Source organism: Hyperoodon ampullatus (genome assembly GCF_949752795.1).
Source record: "Hyperoodon ampullatus genome assembly, chromosome: 2".
NCBI classification, from domain to species: domain Eukaryota; kingdom Metazoa; phylum Chordata; class Mammalia; order Artiodactyla; family Ziphiidae; genus Hyperoodon; species Hyperoodon ampullatus.
Genome location: NC_136915.1, coordinates 172,789,898 through 172,812,472, shown reverse-complemented (window position 1 = coordinate 172,812,472; position 22,575 = coordinate 172,789,898). Strand labels below are relative to the sequence as shown.

The following is a 22,575-nucleotide window of genomic DNA, read 5'->3' as shown; positions in this document are numbered from 1 at the left end:
CCACGCAGGGGCTAAGAATTAAAGGGCTCTTTTCTATTTTTTGGTTGCACCGCGGGCATGCGGGATCTTACTTTCCCGACCAGGGATTGAACCCGCACCCCCTACAGTGCAAACGCAGAGTCTTAACCACTTGACCACCAGGGAAGTCCCTGAGTTAAAGGGCTCTGATGCCAGGAAAAGTTAAATGAATGTGACCTTAGAATTAAGGATGGATAGAGCAGGATCTTCTGGGCCCTTCCAGAGGATCCATCTAGGAAAGAGGTCAAATGTGTCGAAACAGGTAGGGCCCAAGGAAACAAAGTGGTGGCAAGGAGGTGATGGGGTAGGCTTGAGCCTGCTGGCTGGGGACAGAGTGGAGATCCTTCAGCCCAGGGCAATAGAGAGACCCCCGACAGCAGAGAGGAACCCAGGAGAGAGCCCTGTCTTCTCACAGGATGTCAGTGGGATGTAGAGGCAGGGAGGGAGGCTCTGCCACCTGATCACAGTACTGGGGGCTTTAGTCTGTGACAGCAGTAAGGGAGCAGGCAGGATTATTTCTGAACCCTACTGGCCATGAGGGCTGGGGCCTTGATAGCCTGCAGGGCTAGCCTCACCGTGGTCTCAGGAAAGTTCCTGGGAAGCCCTTTTAAAACTAAGTATTCAGGGCTTCCCTGATGGTGCAGTGGTTGAGAAGCCACCTGCCAGTGCAGGGGACATAGGTTCGATCCCTGGTCCAGGAAGATCCCACATGCTGCAGAGCAACTAAGCCTGTGTGCCACAACTACCAAAGCCTGTGCACCTAGAGCCCATGCTCCACAACAAGAGAAGCCACTAAATATTTATTTTAAAAAAAAAGTATTCATTCCAAACTTCTGAGACAACTAGGATTGACAAATACCAAAATGCAAATCAGTGAGAAAATAAGATTTAATTTGCACATAAATTTTTAAAGACACATCACTTGAGTAAAGTAGGACACCCACTATAAACACACCCATTGAATTTCTGACAAAGTCCAGTGGACCCAGGTGAGGCCTGGTTCTGAGATTCACACACTTCCCAGAGAGAAAATGGTTTTCAGGCAGCTCTGCTGGATGTTTCTAAGGTGTGGCTTCTGTTTGAGTTGGACCTCGCTGGAGAAAGCAAAGGATTCTGGCTGCTCAGCTCTCCCGGGGTTAGCCAGCTTTGGGGGGGGGGCGGGGAAGGGAGGAAGCTGATCACCAGCTGTCCAGCTCCACACCCATGAGGTCACAGTACCAGCCACCCACAGACCCCCAACCCTCTTTTCTGTTGGGTTCACCTTTGTCAAAGTAGAATCTTCAAAATGTTAAAACATGACTCTGATACAAAATAGAGAGAGATTTTGTTCAACTTGTTAATTTAGGAGGGACCCTGTAAGGTAGTAAAGCTCATTCAAAGAACTGGTTATTTATAAGCAATTAAAAAGGACAAATGTTAGAATAAAATTGCTAAGTTAGACACTGAACTGATTGTTGTTATTTTACAGGCCAGTAAAATCTTAGGTTATCTTTTTTACTGGATAGACAGCATTTTCATCTTCACACACACAGAAAAAAATCTGCAGGTTACCATGTAATACCACAGCCCCATAGGGCTGTAACCTATAATAAATAGCAAGCAATGGTACATCCTCCTAGAAAATCAAATGATCCTCAGGTGGGCTTGTGAAGCTGTGCGTGTGAGACTGACATTGAAAGAACATGCGCCCTCCCTTTTTGGCCTTTTTCACAGGTGTAGATCATTTTCCTTAAAACTTTCTTGCAGGTGCGGACAAGGGGCTCCATAAAAAGGCGCCCTCCCTCCAGGCGATTCCGAAGGTCCCAGTCGGAGGACTGTGCGGACCTGGGAGGGCTCAGGGCCGAGGAGTCCTCCCAGGAGAATGGTGCCAAGGAGGAGAATGGGGACGAGGTGTTCCCAGCCAAGAGCAAGACCCCAGGATCCCCTCCTCTGAGGAGGACACCCAGCAGGACAGAGAAGCAGGAGGAGAAGGGCAGGGCCTTGAGGGTAGCCCAGCAGCACGAAAAGGCTGTGGGGAGCTCCGAGGAGGGGGCCAGCCGGCGTCCAGCCCAAGCCTCCAGCCCAGAGGCAGAGGACGGGGGTGGGAGCCCCACGGAGGAGAAACCGGCTGCAAAGCAGATGGAAGAGCCTACGGAGGTGAAGGAGAGGGCGGCCAGCGAAGAGGAGGAGCCTGGACAAAGGAGCCGAGACACAAAAGGGCTGGAGGAGGGAGCTGTGGGGGAGGAGACCCCCCAAAACCCCCCTGGAGGAGGGGAGGGTGACCACAGTCCTGAGCAGGCGGCTGGCAAGGAAAAGCAAGATGAGGGGACCATCCTCGAGCCAGGCTGTGACCCTGGCACTGGCCACTCCCAGCCGGACACTAGCAGTGAGGTCCCCAAGACGGAGGTAGGTGGCCTGGCTTGTCACCCCGACCCGGACAGGGCAGGGCCAGCGCATCCTATGTCCCATGCCCTGTTCCTTACATCCATCACCAATCAGCTGGGTGTGCAGTAACAAAGGGACTGGATTGAGACGGGCTGTCACTGATGGGGAGGGGACAAAAGGACCAGAAAGGGAAGCATGTCCTATGCTCTCTGCTTCTTGCTGCCTCGGGGTTCTGGCGCCCTTCTGGATGTGACTGAGGCCCACACACCAAGGCCTGCAGATGCAGCGTCCTGGACTGGGCTCGCTGCTGTGGGGCGTTCTGACAGGAAAAGGGGGTGCTCCTTTCCATACAGAACTCACAGTAATAGTGCATGAGACCAGCAGCTCCTTGGGGTGCAGTAAAGAAGGCAGAACACGGCAATGGGCAGGGCTTCTCCTAGGGAAGCTTTTTCTCTCTCTTTTTTTTTTTTTTGGCATACGTGGGCCTCTCACTGTTGTGGCCTCTCCCGTTGTGGAGCACAGGCTCCGGACGCGCAGGCTCAGCGGCCATGGCTAACGGGCCCAGCCGCTCCACTGCATGTAGGATCTTCCCAGACCAGGGCACGAACCCGTGTCCCCTGCATCAGCAGGCAGACTCTCAACCACTGCGCCACCAGGGAAGCCTTAGGGAAGCCCTAGGGAAGCTTTAAAGGAGCCTTTATGTTCCATCCGTCCACGCACAGGTGTTAGACACCTAGAGCGCATGAGGAGGGGTTGCCTCAGTCCCGCCCTCCTGCTGGGCCCACACTTAGTCATGTGGCTCCTCCCACCACTCCCAGGAAGCCCACCTTGAGCTCACCTACTTGTGCCCTCAGGAGCTCGACCAGCCTTGCTGGTTTCCACAAGAAAAGCTCTGTGCCCCGCCCCCTGCTGCCACCTGTAACAAACTTATCAACAAAGTCACCCTCCAGTGTTTCCCCCTTCCCTTTATGTTAGTTCATTCATTCATTAACACAAGCCACCGGCAGCTTCTGACGACATTAGCCTCTTATGTCACTTCCTGCTTCCACTTTTTCTGCCTACGTAGTCCATTCTCTGTACAGCAACCAGAGGGGTGTGTGTGTGTGTGTTTACTCATTGCTAAAATTACTTACGTCCTGTGTTAGTTTCTCAGGGCTGCCACAACAAATTACCACAAATTGGCAGCTTGAAAACAACAGAAATGTATTGCCACACAGTTCAGGAGGCCAGAACTCCAAAATCAAGGTGTTGGCAGGATTGGTTCCCTCTTGAGGCTCTGAGGAAGAGTCTTTTCTAGCCTGTCCCCTAACTTCTGGTGGCTGCTGGCAACCCTGGGAATCCTCTCTTGTCTCTTCCAGCTTCTGGTTGGTTGTCGGCAATCCTCGGTGTTCCCTGAGACTCATCACTCCAACCTTTGCCTCTATCTTCACATAGTCTTTCCCTGTGTGTGTGTCTCAAATCTCCCTCTCCTTTCTCTTATAAGGACACCCGTCATTGGATGTGGACCCACCCTAAGTCCAGAGTGATCTCATCTTAAGATCCTTAATTACATCTACAATGATGCTCTTTCCAAATAAGGTCACATTCACAGGTACTGGGGGTTAGGACTGGACATATCTTTGGAGGAGGACACAACCCATGGCACCTCTGCTCCCCCTTGTCCCAGAGCACTCAAAACACAGATTCCAAACCCTCTGTGAGGCCCTGCGTGGGGGACCCCTGCCCAGCTCTCCCTGACTCTCCCCCATACTGTGCCCCAACCGTGGTGATGTTTTTTGGTTTTGTTTTGTTTTTTATAGTGGTTAATATCTAGATCCTTGAAGTGACTTGGTGAAGTAATTTATAAGCCCAAAATTGGTTGAACAGACTCAGAACCTGTAGCTTTCCAAAATGCCATCTGAGAGCTGTTGTTTAGGACCGTGCCCAAATCACATAGGGCTGGCATGTGTACATCCTTCCAGCCTTTCTTCTTTGTGGTTGTATTTTTATACTCCAGATCGATAGTGTTCAGGATCTAAACGTATTGCTTTCGAATGTTCATTAAGCTTTCTTTCATATAGTAATACTTTAAAAAATTGGGGGAATGCCCTGGTGGTCCAGTGGTTAGGACTCGGAGCTTTGGGCCCGGGTCCCATCCCTGGTCGGGGAACTAAGATCACACAGCTGTGCAGCATGGCCAAAAAAATATAAAAATTTAAAAAACTTTTAAAAATTTGGATTTTTAAATTTTCAAGACACCATTTTCATTTTTTTGTTTTATTACTTAAATGCAAGGTGCTACCTCCTTACAAGAGCTTAACAGCATATAATTTCTCATTTAATTGCACATGTCAGATCCTCACTATGTGCAGAACACTGTACTAGCTGTAGTGTGTGTGTGTGTTTGCAACAAACATAAACACACATCCACTCCCAAGGAGATTTTAATTAAAGAATATTATAAAATTCTTGAAAAAATTCTTGAGGATTTAATATATTAAATTCTTTAATATACAAGGATAAAGATGGGTATGTGTTTGAGGTGCCAAATAAATAGCGAAAAGACTTGGTTGAAAATATGTCTTTTCCAGAAATTGTACCTCCAAACTTTCCATTTTTCCCTTGAATCATACTAATAATAATTTGCTACTCACTGGGGCTTTTCAGTTTATTTACTTTTCATGAGGAATTGGCAAAGTTTGATAAGCTGAACAAAAGGTCTGGTCTCTAGATTCCTGTTGTGGTTTTAAAATGGAAGCAGGCAGAGCATAGCCTTTCTCCTATTTTGCCTAGTTAATATCAATTCATAAATTAATGACTTAAGTAGTAATGTGTTAGAGTCATTTTCCAACTGATCTATATCTAAAATTACTGGTAAAACTGTCTAAAATAATTTTTATTCCATAGTGCATTGAATACAATTTTTTTTTTTTCTTTTGCGGTACACGGACCTCTCACTGTTGTGGCCTCTCCCGTTGCGGAGCACAGGCTCCGGATGCGTAGGCTCAGCAGCCATGGCTCACAGGCGTAGCCGCTCCACGGCACGTGAGATCTTCCCGGGCCGGGGCACGAACCCGCGTCCCCTGCATCGGCAGGCGGACTCTAAACCACTGCGCCACCAGGGAAGCCCCTGAATACAATCTTTTAAAGATTCTAGCCACATAGAAGTATGGAGAATGAAAAATTTTATTGAAGTATAGTTGTTACAATGTGTTAATTTCTGCCGTACAGCAAAGTGACTCAGTTATACATATATATATTCTTTGTCCTATTCTTTTCCATTATGGCTTATCAGAGGATATTGAGTATAGTTCCCTGTGCTATACAATAGGACCTTGTTTATCCGTCCTGTATATAATAGTTTGCATCTACTAATACCAAACTCCCAATCCTTCCCTCCCCCAACCCCCCTTCCCCTTGGCAACCACAAGCCTCTTCTCTATGTCTGTGACTTTGTTTCTGTTTCATAGATATGTTCATTTGTGTCATATTTTAGATTCCACATATAAGTGATATATGAGAATGAATTTTGAATCTCTACCCTCATCTCCCTCTTTGCGCCTCTCTCCTTAGTAGGCATAATCACCATATATAATTCAGTGTTCATATGTTCAGTCCTATTTGGGTTTGATGGACTGAGCTGCAGTTATTTTGGACAAAGATGTATTTTTTTAATTGCTAAATTTATTTATCCCTTCCTCTTGACAGTCTGACACTGAGCATATTCCTCTTGTTGTAGTTTATCTGATCAATCTACTTCTACCAATCAAAGAACAAGATGGGGATTAAATCGGGGCCGGAAGCTGTCTCTTTAGTGGTGTGTGCTGCCTCTCTGAGATCCAGGAAGGACCTTGGACAGGCTTGGCGTGCTGGGGAAGCCCGTGACACAAGGGGCCCACTTCACAGTTGTCCTCACTGGGGAACCCTTTGGCACCACTGCCCGAGGCATTTTGGTTCTAACTTTTTTTTTTTGCGGTACGTGGGCCTCTCACTGTTGTGGCCTCTCCCATTGCGGAGCACAGGCTCCGGACGCGCAGGCTCAGTGGCCATGGCTCACGGGCCCAGCCGCTCCGCGGCATGTGGGACCTCCGTGAACCGGGGCACGAACCCGCGTCCCCTGCATCCGCAGGCTGACTCCCAACCACTGCGCCACCAGGGAAGCCCTTGGTTCTAACTTTGACCAGGCTTGAAAAGACCAAAAGAGGATTGGAAGCAGTGCCCTTCCCAGATTAAATAAATTATGCAGATGTACAGAGGTGCTTTGTGAAGCAGTTTATTCTGATGAGTAGCGATGGTGTCCTTCGTGTCAACATCGAGCTCTGTGACCTTGGACAACTCCTGTCCCTTCTTGGAGCTTGGGTTTCTTCCTCTGCAAAACCAGGGGGTTGGACTAAGGTTGTCATAGTTTTGCCGCCTTCCTCCACTTGCGTTTCTACCTCAGTCCCTCCCTTAGCCTCTGAACTACCCTCCACTGAGATTCCATGTCCCTGCCCTGCAGGCTCCCTCCATGGCCAGTCACTTAACGAGCTGTCCTTCCGCATGTCTTGTCGTTGTTGTCCTGCACCTTAATCTCCCTCTCACCATCGACCTGCTCTATCTTTCTGTATTAATCCCCAAAGCTAAGTCACTCTCACACCCACCTCCTCTGCCAATACTTGTGAGTGTCATTGGTGGAATTCACGAAACCATGCTGCCTGGATCTCTTATAAACTCTTACCAACCCAGCTGAACCGTATCCAACCTCACTGCTGCCTGGACACCCTCCCACTGCTTCTCTATCATCCTGTTTTCATCCCCGTTCGTCCAGCTCACTGCCTACCTCTTCCTCTCCTGCTCTGCAGATGACCTCACCTCCTTCCTGTTTACCTAAAGGGAAGACCAGCCTGTTTGCCACTTGCTCATACCCTCCAAGAGTCTCTTCCTCCTGCACATCTGAAGAGAGGCCCCTTCTCCTTGATAAGACAAACCCCCCTTGTCTGCTGTGTCTACCATTTTCTGGACTTTTCTACAAGATATTTGTGGAGCGTGTGTGTGCATTTTAAGTGAAGGGTTACACTAAGATTTTCCCTTCTGTTACTCTTCTGTATTTCCAGCTCCTCACTCGCTCTCCCCTTTCTGCCTACAAACATGTTTGGATCTCTCTAATCCTAAAGAAACATTTCTCGACTCTGCTCTCTACCCCCCACTCCACCCCTAGTTCCTCTTTCTCCCCTTGTGATCTCGCTCTTATCAATGACTTTTTTTTTTTTTGCGGTACGCGGGCCTCTGACTGTTGTGGCCTCTTCTGTTGCGGAGCACAGGCTCCGGACGCGCAGGCTCAGTGGCCCTGGCTCACGGGCCCAGCCGCTCCGTGGCATGTGGGATCTTCCCGGACCGGGGCACGAACCCGTGTCCCCTGCATCGGCAGGCGGACTCTCAACCACTGCGCCACCAGGGAAGCCCCCTTATCAATGACTTTTGAAGCTCACACACGCCCTCCCGGCCACCAAAGACCGGTCATGTCTCCGTTCTTGTCATCCTCACCACTCTGAAACAGCTGATGCCGGCAACCTGCCCTAAAAACCACCTCCTTCCTTTAACCGCTGTTTGGCCGGGCTGCCCTGGCCCCCTCTCTGCCTCTTAGGGTGGCGTCACCACACCCTGACCTTGGCCCCCACTCCCAGGCTTCATCTTCTTTTGTCAGTGACTGCTACACCTGGTCTTCACCATTACCTGCCGGCCCCTCCTGACTGCTTAGCACCAGCCGGGCTCTCACCACGATCCCAGCCACACATCCACAGGCCCCCCAGTCCCTCACGCTCCGTATCTCCAAAACCAAACTGCTGCTCGCTTTGTTTCTTCACTTACATTCAATCAAAACCTGAACTTCCGTTGTTAGCCTCACGCATTTCTGCTCATGAGGTACTTCTCTTCCTTCTCTTTGATTCTTGAGCAGTGTTTCAGGATGATGAAATTAATGGGGATGAGTGAGGAAGTAAGAAGCTAGGGCAAGGAGGACATGGGAAGCCATGCATCAAGGAATAGGCAGTGTCCTCGTTGAGGGCTCAAGCTCCGGTCCCGGGGTTTAAATCCTGACTCCACCACTTACTAGCTGTGTGACCTAGGGGAAGTCACTTGACCTCTCTGTGCCTTAATTACCCCACCTATAAAACAGAGCTAATAGAACTACCAAACTCATATTGCTTTCGTGAGGAATAAATGAGTTGATGCACGTGAAAAACTATGTCAGGCACATAGCATTATTATCACTATTACCACTATTACCCGACCTAGCATCCCCAAGGAGACAGGCTGAGTGTCCAGATTTCCTACTTTCCTCCTAATTTATTCCTTCCTCCTCTGCTCACAGGATAATACCCCTGTCCAGGACACTAAAATGTGAAGAAGATCTCTTTGTGCCTAGTGATGAAGCTGCTGGAGCCGTGTCCTTGAAGTAGCAGCAATGATTGTAGCAGCAGCAAAGGAAGCCATCGCAGAAACAGGATGGGCTGAGGGTCTGAAGTCAGCCTGAGGACACAGGGTGAAATTTCCCGACCTCCGCACCATCGTAGACAGAGATTGGATCTGAGGGCAGCAGACTTTTATCAACTTGATAAAAGTTGTGTCACTTGATGGACTTGGTTTAAAAAAAAAAGTATTTAAAACAATTTACTATGGTGACAACTCCCCAGGGATACTGGTCAAACTGTGGGGCCCATATACTGTCCACACTCACCTAACCCTATAGCTGACCTCAGAACTGGACTGGGATCTACCTAATCAGATTGTGTTTGTGTAAGGTGATAGCCTTTTTATTGTTCTTAAGTTTTCATGATTCTCAAGTGTAAGTAAAAACTCATTTCAAGTAGCTAGAAACAAAGTAGTATCACTGGAAATATAAATCCTGTAAGTTACAGAAGACCTTAAATTGTATGGAGACCCTGAGACAACCTTTCAGCTTGGTCCAAATCTGGCCAACCAATTTTGAAAACATTGGACGAGAAGAGATAATTATTGAAACATTGAAAAATATGTGTCTGTTCCAGCAACAGGAGCTTTTCCATCAGGTAATTCTCTAGCTGGTGATAAACTGGGAGGCGACCAGTTCAGCTCACCTGCTTCTGCCAGGGGGAGAGCAGGCAGAGGCAGGCAGCAACTCCTTTGGAGAGGCAGGATGTCTCTGTGCTGCATTTCCTCATCCTGAAAGCAGAGCAGTGACACCTGGACGATGCCTGCCCTCTGGTTTATCCTGGGAGGATGAAGTTTGTGCTTCCAGAGGGGGAGCCTCGAGCGTGGATTAGATATCTCCTGGGAAGTGCTTTGAGCATCGTCATGTGCAAGCTACATAATGAGAACATCCTTCCTGGCTTCCCTGACTTGAATGGAAACCCAGGCTCTCCTCCCCGACTCAGGGGGGGTGGGGTGGGTCTTCTGTCTGTTCCTCCTGGGTAGCTCTTGCTTTATCGGTCTGTTTGGAGAGTGCATGAGGCTTTGCCGGGGAGACAGGGGGCCTGACTACCCCTTCCTTGACATATCCTCTCCCCTCTTCCCACACTCCTGCTGAAAGATGCTCATCCAAATAAATGTTTAACCTTAAGGGTTGGCCCTGATTCAGATTTGAGTATTTCAGTATCTCAACATGCTGATTTGGTAGTTGGAACAGTCATTTTTCTGGAGGTCTCTTAGACCACACTCTACTCTGACTTCAGAAAGTAGTTTCCCAGACTAAAAGGCCTTATCTCACTGCTGGTACCTCAGTTTATTTTGGGATATATATTTTTTCAAAAACTATTTTTATATCGAATGCAGCTTCTAAACCTTGTAATCTAGTGAAGACTGATACCATAATAAGCTTTGTATTTTAGCAGAGTTTGGGAGATATGTGTGTCAGTTATTTTGAGATCCGTATAATATCTATCATCTATCTAATCTATCATCTATCTGTCTATTGACAGAGAAGTGTACCCCCTAAACAATACATGGATTTATTTATATATGTCTTTGGGTTGTTTATATATTCATGCACATATCTGGGCAAGAGTTTTGAGAATGTGAGCATGACTGTGCAATGAAAAGGGGAAATCTGCCACTTCTCTTACTAGAAAAAGGAATGGGACAGATGGGATGTAGACGTAAAAATAAAACTCTATTTTTCTTCTGGAGGGTCCATACCTTACAGTAGCAGATGAAGAAGGAGCGATAAAAAATAAGAATGTGACACTGAAGGAGCATGTCTGACGGTGTCCAAACATCTCCCCATTTCCCTATTAGTCACATTATTTGATCTATTTTGTGAGAACACAAAGGCCCCACCGCAGGCATTGTTATTAGTGATGGGGTTCTTGGTGGGGAATTCAATGAAGCGAAGGCAGGACCCGTTCCCTGCGGGCGCTGCCACCTGACTGTTTAATGTTCTCCTTTCTCGAAGTGACCATGATTCAGTGTTTCAACGCCATGGTTGAGACTGGGATTTCACACTGGGGATTGAAGAAATCCATTTGTGTCTTAGGTGGCACAGAGTCATCGCCAGGCCAGGAAGACTTTCATCGGGATTCCTTAATAGGCTTGAAGGAAAGCACTGATTCTTCACAGCTACAAGGCTGAAGAGAAGAATCAGAATCATTCTTCCACTACCTTTGTAATCTAGCTTGAATATTAAACTGTGTCCTTCCTTTCTCCAGAGAGGGAGCAAGAAGAAAACTTGAATGCTTTGAAGGAATATGCCAATATTGAAAAGGGGGCTGCATGTGGAACTGGGTAACCAGATATGACCATATGAGGAGCTCAGGGCCCTCAGAGCTCCACTCTCCTCACTGAGGTCACCCTCAACAGGACCCTGTTTGCCAGACCAGTTTTGGCCTGTGATCAGCTGACTAGTCACTCCAGAAAATGTCAGATAAGGGACTAAAGGAGTGGACAGGGCTTCCCTGGTGGCGCAGTGGTTGAGAGTCCGCCTGCCGATGCAGGGGACACGGGTTCGTGCCCCGGTCTGGGAAGATCCCACATGCCGCGGAGCGGCTGGGCCCATGAGCCATGGCCGCTGAGCCTGCACGTCCGGAGCCTGTGCTCCACAACGGGAGAGGCCACAACAGTAAGAGGCCCGCGTGCCGCAAAAAAAAAAAAAAAAAAAAGGAGTGAACAGACAACCAGTTCATCATCGTCTTTTGATTCAGGACTCTTGGGAATGTAAAACTTCAATGCAGTTGAATGAATGAGGCCCTTCAGTTGCTAATGAAAAGAACCCAACTCAAACAGGCTGATGCAAAACAGCTATATCTATGAATCTCCCCCTCTCTCTCTTTGTCTGTCTGTCTCTCCCTCCCTCCTTCTATACACTGAGTAATATGTTTTGACAATGCATGGGCAGACCTGAATACAATCACTTAAGCAATGTCAGAAATATTTCTCTGTTATTGGTCTCTGCTTTCCTCTGTGTTGGCCATATTCTCAGGCAGGCTCTTCCCAGCCTGCAAACCCAATGGGAAGAGCTTATTTTTTCCCAGTAACTGTGGGAACAAATCCTGCAAAGGTTTCCTATAGGCTTGGTGGGGATCATATATCTATACCTGAGCCAATCATTATGACCAAGGAGATGCAGAGATCAGATTGGCCGGCCCTCCGTAACTCTCCTGCAGTTAGGAGCTAGGTGAGTTAATTCTATTTCATCTGCAAGGACTGTGAATGAGCAACAGGGTGCCTCAAGGTAAAATCAGAGTGCTGTTACTAAAAGATAGGACGCTGGGTGGGAGAAACAACAACAACAATAGAGCTCTGAGCAAAATCTGAGTGCTACTCAGATAAAACAATTTGCTTTCATAAGCCACCAAAGAAAATCAGTCTCATTTTAAATGTAATAATGTATCACTGTGTCCAGAGCCAGCCTGGAGCTCCATGAGAGTCAAGTCTGTCTGTGTAGTTTATTGTGCCAGTGCCTCATGGATTATAGGTGCTCAATAAACATTTGGTAAGTAATGAATGATTAAACTGATTTCAGAGCTGGAATAGGATTATTTTCAACATTTATCACTGCCCAAAAGCTCCCTCACTGATACCAGATGCCTGAAATGTTAGCAACTGATTCCGCTGGCTCTAGTCTTCTTCCCAGTCAAAACGTGTATCCTGAGAGAGGTAATATTTTAGGCCTCCTTTGTCATCACATCTTTTTTTTCCCCATGGTCTGTTGTCTCCTTGAGGTAAGTTAGAGGAATGAAGGGCTTCTTCTTAAGGGGAGGTACTTAAAAGGAGGTCTTTATTCTTGGCTGCTTTGTGTGTTCGTTGCTGCACGCGGGCTGTCTCTAGTTGAGGTGAGCGGGGGCTACTCCTCGTGCGGTGTGCAGGCTTTTCATTGCGGTGGCTTCTCTTGGTGCGGAGCACGGGCTCTAGGCACGCAGGCTTCAGTAGTTGTGGCTCTCACACTCTAGAGCGCAGGCTCAGTAGTTGTGGCGCACAGGCTTAAGTTGCTCCGCGGCATGTGGGATCTTCCCGGACCAGGGCTCGAACCTTGTGTGCCCTGCATTGGCAAGCGGATTCTTAATCACTGTGCCACCAGGGAAGTCCGGTCATCACATTTTGAGCTGAGTTGGTTCTAGAAAGCCTTCCCAGAAGGGGTTGAAAAAGAAGAGCAAAGTACATGAAACTAGGGGCAGTTGACACACTTTCCTGACTTCCGCGTCTTGCTTAGGGTAAGTCAGGCTCCCATTTAGCCCAGTGATATCCTGACCAGAGTGGCTGTGGAGGCTGAGAAAACCATTACTCCAGTTCTGCCCTCAAATTCGAGGAGAGCTGTGGGAGAGGCCCCACTGTGGTCAAATGGGGCAGGAAACTGTGGTTCTTTGATCCTCTGCAGAGGAAGAGGAGGTGAATGTGTTAAATGCCTCACAGCACAAAGGGAGCCACCCACTTCAAAAACAGGAGCAAAGGGATTTCTCCTCCTCCTCCTCCTGGAAAGTTCTGGGCTCTCCATGGGACCTGCAACGCCTAGGCACAGCCAGGGAGATGCTATGAAGGAAACAGGATGTAGAAGGAAGAGGTCGAAACAGGCTAGGATTCCCCGCTGGGCACTCCTGTCAGTAATGACCCAGACCCTTGATGGTGTAGTTTTAAATGAAAATGTGAAAAAAATGACTTAGGCAAACCTGTAATGCCAGTTATTACATTTATCAACTGCTTCTGTTTTAAATCATGAGTGTACTGAATTGCACTTTAACCAAAATTCAGAAGCAAGATTCTAGAATGATTATATGGTTGGTACTCAAAGGATGGTATTACCAAGAGGCAGATATTCCTGCTGCTCCAAGAAAATAATAGGACCTCAAACACTAGTCGCTACTGTTGGATTGTCTAAGGAACCCACGGGTGCTGGGTGGTGCCAGGCACTTACCATCACGGCCGAACCTGGCCCCTCAGGAGCAACAGTAGCAGCCTGCTTGACGACCTCTGGAAGCAGCTGCGATAGGAAAGGGCAAAAGGGCCTGCTTTGCATCGCCTCTAATTCTGTGCCTCTTTTCATTCTACCAAGCAAAAGGAAACACATAGTTTTAGGAGCCGTGTTTTCTCACGCAGGTGAGAGGCCCGCGTACCGCAAAAAAAAAAAAAGCAACATCGGGCTCTCAAACCTTAGCTCAGTAGGAAGAATAAAAGTGATCTCAGACAGGAAGAGGGTGTCAATAAAATGTTTACATACTGAGACTTCCCTGGTGGTGCAGTGGTTAAGAATCCACCTGCCGATTGGGGGGACACGGGTTGGAGCCCTAAGCCCATGAGCCACAACTACTGCAGCCCACATGCCTAGAGCCTGTGCTCCGCAACAGAGAAGCCACCACAATGAGAAGCCCACACACCACAATGCGCACAGAAGCGAAGACCCAATGCAGCCAAATAAGTAAATAATTTTATTTAAAAAAATTTACATACTATCAAAGCAAATGGAAGGCTTAGACAAAGCAGCCCACCCTACACATGTCCTTCTACTCCAGGGAGCAGCATGGCTCTGGGATCTCTCTACATGGCCAGAATGGGTTATAGAAAGGTTTTCCAGCTTTAACTCTTTGTTTTGAAGTGTTTTCACTTGTATTTCCCCTGTCACACTCCCCAAGGGTGTGAGCTCTGGTCCTGACTTTCTATATTCAGTGGCACCCCCAGAGCCCACTGGCATCAGGAGGAAGGAAGGGATCAGGGGATGAGCAGAGAAGCTGGTGCAAATGGAGAGCTTTCAGTCAAAGGGTGAGAGGACAGAAACACCACCTGGACCCTCAGAGAACAGTCTGACCAGGGTTTGAAGGAAAGTATTCCAGTGACCCCCAAATTCATGGTACCTTAAGGATGGACGAGGGCTTCAGAAATGAGAAGCCTCTGAAACCCAACAACCAACTCAAGGGTGTTGGGGAGGGAGAGGGGAGTGCAGGCCAAAAGCAGGCAAGACTAGCTTAGGACCCTGCACTCCTGGTCCACCGGGGTTAAGGGCTTTAGGATGGGCTCAAACTATGCGGCAGAAGTGGCGGGGGTCGTGTTAAGGAGTCCAAGCTGGTACTGCTCACTCCTCCACAGGGCAACAAGTCAAGAGAAGAGTTGCTGAGGCAAGGAATAGCAACTTTATTTGGAAACCCAGCAGACTGAAAAGATGGTGGACTAGTGTCCCAAAGAATCATCTTGCCCAGGTTTGGACGATTGTTTCTTTTATAGAACAAAGAGGGGGAAGTGAGGAGGTAAAGTTTTTTTGTTTTTTGTTTTTGTTTTTAAATGGGTGACCACAACAAAAGCAACAATGATTGCAATGACCAAACACGAAACACATCATACTATGTCATAATATTGACATTCAGTCCAGTAATCCTCCACTGTAACAGCTCCTTTACTTTGCAGTGAACATTGATTTGTATATTTTTTGCCTCTGAGTCCTTGTGGGATTTTTTCTTTTTTTATTCAAACAGAAAGTCACAAAAATTATAATCATCCTCATCAGTTCACTCAGTCCCATGTAATTAATTTTTTTTATCTTGATCTTTTGTTAGCACTTTTATGAATTCATCAGTTTTCCGTTAGAATTCTGAAAATGCGTATTCATTCAGTTCAGCAGTATAGTCAGTTACCAGAAACCTGTACTTGTCAGAGTCTTTTCCATGAATTCCTTGAAGATGAAACCCTTTTATAGGAATATATTTGCAAAAGCATCAGAGTACACCCAGAACTGTCTGTAAATGACAAAAGACTTAAAAATGACCATGGTTAAAGATTTGATGAAAGTTCATCATAATGCAATTGACAAGGAAATTTACTTATTTCTGAGATATACATTTTAAAGTAATAACTAGAATTATGACTTAGAACATTATACCAGAACATATAAGAGGTAAAGTTTAAAAAGAGAGAGAGACAGAGACAGAGACAGAGAGGGAGAGAAGTTATTGCAAACATTTCCTGGCTCTGGCCAGACTCTGGAACGGATGTCTTACTTCCTTCTTTCTTGCAGCCATTCACAGGTGGGCCTGGTCAGGATGTTTCCTATGAGCTTAAACAAATGTGTTTTAGCTTAACTTTCACGCATGGGAGGCAGGGTTACCAGAGATGGGCCATCATGTGTACTTTAAGCTACAGGCAACAGCCCTTTAGTAATTAACTTGTAACAAAAGCAATAGAATACAAAGGTTAAAGTAAAAGAAACAGATCCAGTGAGTCAGATTTGTTCTTCCCTATTACAGTAGGTGATGGAGGTGGGGTGGCGCCAGAGCGAAGGTCCTGCCCACTACCACAGCCTTTTCCACTCCTCTAAGCTACCAAGGCACCCAACTCTGCCCCCTTGCTCCCCAGCCCCTTTCACGGCCCTCGCTATTAACCCCACCTTCCACGACCTCGGTAGTTCCTGTGCCTGCGCTACCACTTCCTCGCCGCCGTGTGGCCTGTTATCTCACTGCAAAATGAGGGTAACAGTAGTAACTAAGGGAGAATTGTTACAAATATGCAGTCAATTCAGTACATGTAAAACGCCTAAAAGAGTGCAGGATCTCAAAATGAACGTTCGAAATAAGTTAGCTGTTAATACTCTCTTCTTTGCAAATTCTTCGCCCCATCACTCTCTCCCAGGGATAAGGTGTATCCCTTCCCATCTCTCGCCCGCTCCTCCGCGCTATTTCCCGCCCTGCCCACCCGCGAGCGTCGTCCCGCTGCAGCACAGGGGATTGGGATGGGGACGGGGGTGGGGCACGCGGCACACAGCCAGGTGCTCTGAGGATGGTCTGAGTGGAGAGCGGCGGGAGCTCCCCGCAAGGAGCAAAACTGGCGGCGTGGAGACACGGCGGCGGGCACCCGGCGGCGTCCCGTATGTCCGAGGGGCCCTGCCCGCGCCCTCCTAGCTCGGGCTCCCAGCGCCCGGCAGCCACCGCGCTGCAGGGGCCATCCTGGCTCTGGGGAGGCGGCTTCCCGGATCGAGTGCGGACGGCCGCAGGCCGAGGCGCAGAGCCCGGGCGCTGGATGATACCATCGGCCCCGCTGGGCAAAGTGCACGTCCCTTCCTGGTGCTTCTTCGGGTGGCGAGGAGGGTTTTCCACCAGAGACCTGGGGAGTAAAAGAAGGGTCACCGGCTGGGGTCACTCAGGCAGCCAGAGGCGAGGTAAGGCTGAAGAGAGGCGCTGGGAGCGCTTTTGCGAAGAGCGGCTCGTTGGTCTAGGGGTATGATTCTCGCTTCGGGTGCGAGAGGTCCCGGGTTCAAATCCCGGACGAGCCCAGGCTTTTTCTGTCCACGCCTAAAATTTAAAAAACAGTTTCTTTTTCTCACACGGCTCATTTAGAGGCTGAAATGAAACTAGTCCGGTCCCTTGAGCTCGAATCTTGATCGTCTTCGTTTTAGGAAGGATTGGATGAGATCAATTCGTTCAATATGTGGTCTTTGTACGTCTGAGGGCAAGGTATGAAAATGCTTGTACCATTTAAAACACACGTACTTGGAAAAGAGACACGCCTCGTGCGGACTCCTGGGCACCCCTCGAACACTCCAAACGTGAGCAGGGGGCGCCGTGGATTAGCGGGACCAGGGTGATGGGGTGCGCTGTCCTCCTCGAGTTTAAACCGCACCTGTAGGCAACCGAGATCGGAACTCAGTTCCTAACACACGCGCTCGACTCCGAAACTGGCAGAAATGGGGACAAGCGTTTTCAAAGTATTACATGGTTAGCAAACTTTCTACGTTTTCATGTTACGTCTTTTAATGGTATTTGAACGTAAAGTGTGCTCTAAGTTCAAAAAGTCTCAATTTTGTATTTTCCACCAACATGTATTTATTACATTTATGGATCTATTCTAAAATTAATTTCTTTAGAAACGATTAATTCATGAAGAAAGGAAAAAGAGGGCTCGTCCGGGATTTGAACCCGGGACCTCTCGCACCCTAAGCGAGAATCATACCCCTAGACCAACGAGCCGTCGTGTTTTATTTCTTCCCGTCATCATAAAAGGAGGAACTACTTAGTCCCGCGCCCCCAAGTGGTTATCTGGGTAATATGTTTATATCCTTCAGCTGTTTCGCGTTCTTGTGTTTTCGATTTTCTTTCTTTTCTCTCTTGATCTTTGAAAATCAATGACAGAGAAGAAAACAACGGTGTCACTACCAGTGGCATATTTATAATTCCATTTATATTCATGGCTGATAAATTGCAGTGAGTGTGTGGCAATATCCCTGTGGCAGGCGGATTCCAGATTCTCTCCCTTGCTGCGTTCAGGATGTTGCTCTTTCCAATAATAGTAAAATTGTCCGTTTCTTGCCTACACCTTTCATCCTAGTGTTCAAAGCACCACCTTTCCAGCCTTGCAAATTACCATCACTGTGTTTTTACTCAAACTGTTTTCTTCAGCTGGAAAATCTGTCTCTCCCTCTCTTTTCCATAAATCCCAAACTCTGACCTTCTCAGAAAAAGATCCTTTAACATATTAAAACCAATTTTATGTGGTATATAATTGGGTTGCAGTCTTGTCTCCTCTAATCATTATTTATTAGAGGACAAGACACCAACACTAACAGCAACACTGAATTCTACTATATAATTGACAACCAATTGTTATATAATTGGTGCCCAATTGTCCCAATATCTTTAACGCATGGCTTCTTTACTATATTTTGAATTATTAAATACTTAGTATTGAGGCTTATGCTGGCAAAACTGGTGCTCAGTGAATAATTTCTGAATGACCACCAATTTGTTCCAAATCCCTTAAAAATACAAATTTTGGTATTTGGACAATCACTAATTGTGAATTGCAACTTTAGCAAATAACTAACCAGATAGGAAACTACAAGTAGACAGGGTGACTATTCTGAACAAGCCTATTTGTTTATCTTATGTTATATAACATTCATTCTCCAGTTTATTCATTCATCTGATTGCTCATTCGTTCAACAAACATTTAGAAGCGCTATGTGCCAGACTCTGAGTCGTCAACTTTCTTCTTATGGTTTGACACGAGTAAATTGCAGTTCTGGAGCTCTAACGTTCAGTCCCCACCCTTTGTTTTATTGGAAACTGTCCTAACTTGAGTCTTCAGTCCTCCTTAGGGCCCAAGGCAAGGAGAATAAGAATACCTTTTAAGATGTTCATTAGTTCTAGATGCCAGCAGAGTTTATTCATCAGAACCTAACTGGAAAAAAATGTGCCCTGGACACTTAAGAAATTTCTATTTCTCCCAAGAATGAGGAAACTACAAAATATAACTCATTAGGTAAAATAATGTAACCACTTCAGTTTTCTGGAAACCTCCATCTCTACAGTTACCAAGAGGTCTGTCGCTATGCTTACCTTTCCTGCTGAATTTACTACAGTTATTATCATTTTAGGGCTTTTTTTTTTTCTTACTCCTACTTCTCTCTAGTGATTGAAAGGGTTTGTCTTTTACTCTGCAGGTGCCACTAGAGTATCACATTTGCCCTCCCAACAATGATACAGGAAGAGGAAACTGATGGTAACGAAACTCAGGATATCAATTGCCCAACTCACAGTGAGAAATGTCTCTATCCTGGTGAGAGGAATGTCTGTGCTCTCTCTCCAGTGTACATCCTCCCCTCTTGGGTGAAGCAGAAGTAGTACATAGGTGGCAGCAGGGCACAGGGAGACAGAGGACCTTGAAGAACATTTTATTCCAACCACAGTAAATGAAGAAGCCTGGTGACATATCCTTCTATACAATGAACCCTAAAGACCCCATTACCCGTGTTCCCCCAATTTGGTGCCCAGGGACACTCGAATTTTCAGATTTTCAAAAAGTTCCTAGAAAAATGCAACCCCTTTCCTGGATTGAGACATTCTCTCTGTAGAAATGTTAATGAAACTGATTTAGCGCCAGGTAAATCTTTCTCAGTGTGGCCTGGGATTCATCTTTGACTCTATCTGACATTCATCAAATCTCAGTCATCCTGGAATGGCTTGCTATCACCACCCACAGATCACAGCATTCCATTTTCTTCTGGCAACAGATCTTAAAAAAACAAGGAGGGAGAGAATGCCAGTGAGAATACAGGGGGTGGAAGAGAATTCTACTACAATCACAGAGATGTTGGAAATTTTGGTGCCTGACACCCTCTTCCTACTTCTCCCATTAATTCCAGCTCTAGAAAATTCTGTCCATACATATTTGCCATCACTAGTTGCTCCTGGGTGCCCCTTATCTGATCTCTATTAAGAGAAGACTTAACGCCCTGAGATGTTCCCAAGGCAACCCCCTCCTTATTAGTGCATTTATTGTGCAGTGCGTGGAGCGGGAAGTCTTTGAGGCCAATGGATCTGCACACAGGTAACTAGTATCAGACAAGACTCTGCACATGATTTTCCTTCTTACTGACTCTGTGGGGAAAATTCTCCCCAAGGAGCCCATTCTTTTCAGAGGCAAGGCAGCCCATTAAAAATGGCTTTTCTCACCTGATGGAAAGTCTTCAGTTGATTCTGACTGTATGCCTGGACTGATTGAGCTGAAAAGAGGAGTTTCCAGGAGGAAGGAGGAGGTACCTGAAGAGGAGGTTTGTTGAGTGAGACCTTCAGGCTCACAATAGTGATTGAAATCCAAAGCTTTTGTTTGTTTGTTTTCCTTTTACTATCTCTACAGAAGAATCAGAAACTACAATACAAGGGCTATGGGTAAAACAACCTCACGATTTTGTTTTTCTTTGTAACTTCTCTAGATTAATTCAATAAACATTCATTCTTCTGTTCATTCAACAAATATTTATTAAGTGTCTACTGATGGTCTGATACTGTTTATCATGGAAACACTTTGCTGCCCCAGCAGGCTCCGGTTTCACGGTAGCCCTTCTGTTGCTTCCTTGGGCTCCAGACCTAGATATCTAACTACCTTCTGATTGACCGGGGTGTTCTCAGCTCTTTCAGCTGTGTTCAAGGCCCAGCTCATTAGCTTTCCTCACAGACCAGGTTCTCTTCCTGGGTTTTTAGTCTTAGTTAACTGGTAGCATCATTCACCACTCTGGCTAGAAATTGGAGGTCACATCTCTCTTTGATTAGACTTCTCATCTAATTTATACCCAGTCTTGTCATTCCTTTTGTGAAATGTTTCTCCAGTCCTCATCTTCCTCTCCACCATCACTGCCAACACCTTATCTCATGCTCTCTTCACTCTTGTCTGTTGCAGGAGTCATCCTTTTAAAACAAAGATCTGAACTTGTCATTTCCCTCTCATCACTCCCCACTGCCTATACGATAAAGACAACTCCAGGCTCTTCAAAATATGACCACAGCCTACTTTTCCAGCATTCTCTATTTCCCCTCTTTCACTCACTCCCCCTGAAGTTCCAAACCACACAGGATTAACCCACTATTCCTTGCACCTGATACTGCTTTCTTGTTTCTGAGTTTGCTTTTCCTGTTTCTGTCTGGTGAAAATTTATTCAGCCTTTAAAATCCACCTCAAATGCTACAACCTCTGTGCATCTTTTCCAGACGCCTCACAGGCCAGTGGTTCTCACAAGAGGGAGGTAGCTGTACTGAGGTACATCACAGTCAGTGGAGAAACGTTTAACGTAACGTGTCTTTGAGAACCACTGCCCCGTTGGCCTTGTGGTTTCTCCTTTGTTCGACCTTCTCTTCAAGCATTGAAAAAAATTTAGTTCAGTACATGCTTGCTACACTGACTGGTAGACTCTGTGCTTCTTGAGAGTAAAGTCTAGGTATTCTACATCTACAGCACATAGTAATTGCTCACTTAATGCATTTGTATTCTTTCCAACCTATGACATTCCAGAAACACTTCATGAGGATCTTGCTGAGAGAGAAATAGGGTGAAATGGTTCTGTCTTTTTCTTTTTAGTTTTCCCTCACTAGTGCTAAAGTAATTATTATGAGTTTGCTGAACTATAAGGGTAGCAGGCTAAAATAGCTAAAATATCAGGAAGGGTGTTCATAAGGTTGACTTGAGACAAAACCCTGAAATGAGGGGCTGCATTTGGGTGCTCTCACCATGCTCTTCTCCCACTCTCATCCTAATTGTCTAATACTTGTTTCCTTCTCTCACACTACTGGCCTCCCATCTGGATTTTTTCCTTTTCTTCCTTCACCCTCATTTTTCTTGTGCTCCTGTCCTTTCGTTTCTCCCTTTTGTGGTCTGTTCTCATAAGGACTCTTCCAAACACTTGCCAGAATTTATTGGGCAATCAGTAAGTGGCAGACACCGCTCTGGGCCAAGGTAGCCAAGTGGAGCCGGCTCAGAACAGCACTTCAGAGTCTGGGTGGGGAACTTGACAATTTTTATTGACAAATCGAGGGATATTTTGTTTACAAAAGCAAAACAAACAAAACCCCATTCATTTGTGCTCCAGGTAGTAGGAAAGAGTTCCCCGTTCCCAACCCTTCTTAAGCCAAAACAGGGGTCTCCTAAGAGGAGATTCAGACAAGATGGAGACTTCTTTTTAAGCTAGTAGATTTCTCAATATGCACACATAAATTATCTGATCCAGGCAAAGGACAGGCCTTGGAGACAGGGCAAGGGGAGAGATGTGTTCTATCTGAACGACTGAATCAGAAGTCTCTCCCCATCGTAGCCCTCGTTCTTTTTTTTTTTTTTTTTAATTTTGTAAACGAACTGCTTCTTTTCCTTTAGGTGAGGCTCAGAGAAACCGGGAAAAGCTGAAACAGGCGAAGACACACAATGAATACATCTGGAGGATTGGACCCTTAGAGAGGCAGAGGAGACACTGGCAGCGGGGGCGGGCGGGCCAGGACAGACCAGCGGACAGCCACGCAGGCAGGC

The 22,575-nt window shown here is 46.7% G+C and overlaps 1 protein-coding gene across 1 annotated transcript in view; it reads left to right on the top strand.

Annotated features, from left to right (window-relative positions):
• The window catches only part of RCSD1 (RCSD domain containing 1), a gene marked incomplete at its 5' end in the record, with an annotated part of 46,166 nt that extends 37,361 nt beyond the window's left edge, over positions 1-8,805 (top strand). Inside the window, 2 exons of the mRNA XM_079698444.1 lie at positions 1,765-2,403; positions 8,711-8,805. Of these exons, the coding sequence (XP_079554570.1) occupies positions 1,765-2,403; positions 8,711-8,743 (672 nt within the window). The 3' untranslated portion in view covers positions 8,744-8,805. The remainder of the gene's footprint in view (positions 1-1,764; positions 2,404-8,710) is intronic.
• Between the last annotated feature and the right edge of the window lie 13,770 nt (positions 8,806-22,575).